The 1,653-nt window shown below is 55.4% G+C and overlaps 1 protein-coding gene across 1 annotated transcript in view; it reads right to left on the minus strand.

Moving 5' to 3' along the window:
* SH3BP1 (SH3-domain binding protein 1) overlaps window positions 1-1,653 on the minus strand; it is an 8,198-nt gene extending 6,545 nt beyond the window's left edge. Inside the window, exon 1 of the mRNA XM_010017408.1 lies at window positions 1,592-1,653. Coding sequence (XP_010015710.1) covers window positions 1,592-1,653 — 62 coding nt within the window. The remainder of the gene's footprint in view (window positions 1-1,591) is intronic.

The following is a 1,653-nucleotide window of genomic DNA, read 5'->3' on the forward strand; positions in this document are numbered from 1 at the left end:
CACAAGGCCATGGGCAGAATGAACCCGGGGGGATGCAGCGGGAACAGGGCAAGGCAGCCAACCTTGCTGGGTAGTGGACACCCCATCAGACAGGGCTTCCAGGTCAGAGCACCATAGTCAAAATGTCCAGATGTGGCCTCTTTTTTGGAGACAGGGGCCATGGCAGGGGTGGGATTTTGGTGGTGAAACCTTCTACCCCTGAAGCTAAATCCAAGGCAGTGTTGCTGGAGCCCGCACACACCTTTGCAGGCCATGGTAGCCACTGGCTGTGAGGCCACCAGTGCCAGAACAAGGATCTCTTTGTGATCAAGCTGTGGCCTGAGACCAACACCAGTCCCTCCAGAAATGCCTACGTGTAACCAGCTTTCTGCTTGGTTTTGCAGCAGGTATTGGGACCGAATCTGGCACAGGAAATTTCTGGTTTGCAGCAAGTTCTGCTCAAAACCAAACTCAAATCCTACCCGCTGCCATCACCACCAAATCTCCCTGATGCTTCTTGAAGAGGAAGCCTCACTTCATGGCCCACTGCCATTGCTGCACCCCAGGAACCCCGTTTGCTTTTCCCCCAGTTCATGTTTCTCTCTTTTTACCAAGAGCCGATGGGGGACGAGGCTGTGGAGCTGCAGGAAACGGGGGTGGCTTGGTTAAAGGCAAGCAAAATCACGTGAGACCGCAGCCTGCAAAGGAGAGGCTCTGCGGCAGGTGAACATCTTGCTCTTGGACTGGACAAGCTGCTCGAGACCTCTGCCTGCCTGGCACTAACAAAAAGGAGGCACATCTAACACGGAGATGAGACATCTGGAGCAAGGAGGGATGGGAAAGGGGATCATGATCCCCTACGGGAAATGCAAGAAGAGCAAGAGGCCACCAGGATGTAGAAGCTGCTTCCCTGTGGCCAGTCCACTGTGCTGGCTGAAGGACCAGTGCAGTGGTGCAGGGGACACGGTTGGTCCTGCTCAGCCTCCCAGCGCTGGGGAACCTGCGGAGGTGGCTGTAGGAAAGAAGGAGTGAGGGGGCTGGGAAGGGAGGGCCCAGCCCTGTAATTTCAGTTCTGGATTTTGCAAGGGGAGAGCTTTGGAAAGCCAAAGAGACAAATAAGGAAGAGGCAGAGGTAGGTTGGGGCCAGAGGGATTTGTATGAAGCTCTAAGATCCGAAGTCCTCTCCTCAAAGGGCATGCCAGGAAGCCCAACAGGGAATGCAGGTCTCAGCTTCTAACACCCTCCTTGTCACTGCACAGCCAAGGGCATTTGGCTGTAAGGTCCTTCCCTGTTGCCCTCACATCCTGAGGAAACCAAGCTTGGGAAGGACCTGTTTCCAGGTGGATGTAGCATCTGTGGGCCTTGGGAGAGGTAGCTGGTCTTGGGGATCACATCACTGTTGAGCAGCACCAATGCAGCCTTCCCACTGCTCGACAGCCACCAGGAAGCCAAAGCCCCTCAGCTTACACTGAAGATGCTCTAAACCCAGGGTCATTCCCCCTTTCCCTTTTCCCTGGCCCTGGAAGGTCAGTCCATCCCTGGTGCAAACCCTCCAGGACCCGCATCCCGCTTCCTCCCAGCCCTCCAGTACAGGTAGCGCAGAAGTCCTTACCGGCCGGTGATGTTGGGATGGGATAGCTGCTGCCGCATCCAATTGAACTGCTTTTTCATCAT

The sequence above is a fragment of the Nestor notabilis genome, unplaced genomic scaffold (assembly GCF_000696875.1).
Source record: "Nestor notabilis isolate BGI_N333 unplaced genomic scaffold, ASM69687v1 scaffold22306, whole genome shotgun sequence".
Taxonomy (NCBI): domain Eukaryota; kingdom Metazoa; phylum Chordata; class Aves; order Psittaciformes; family Psittacidae; genus Nestor; species Nestor notabilis.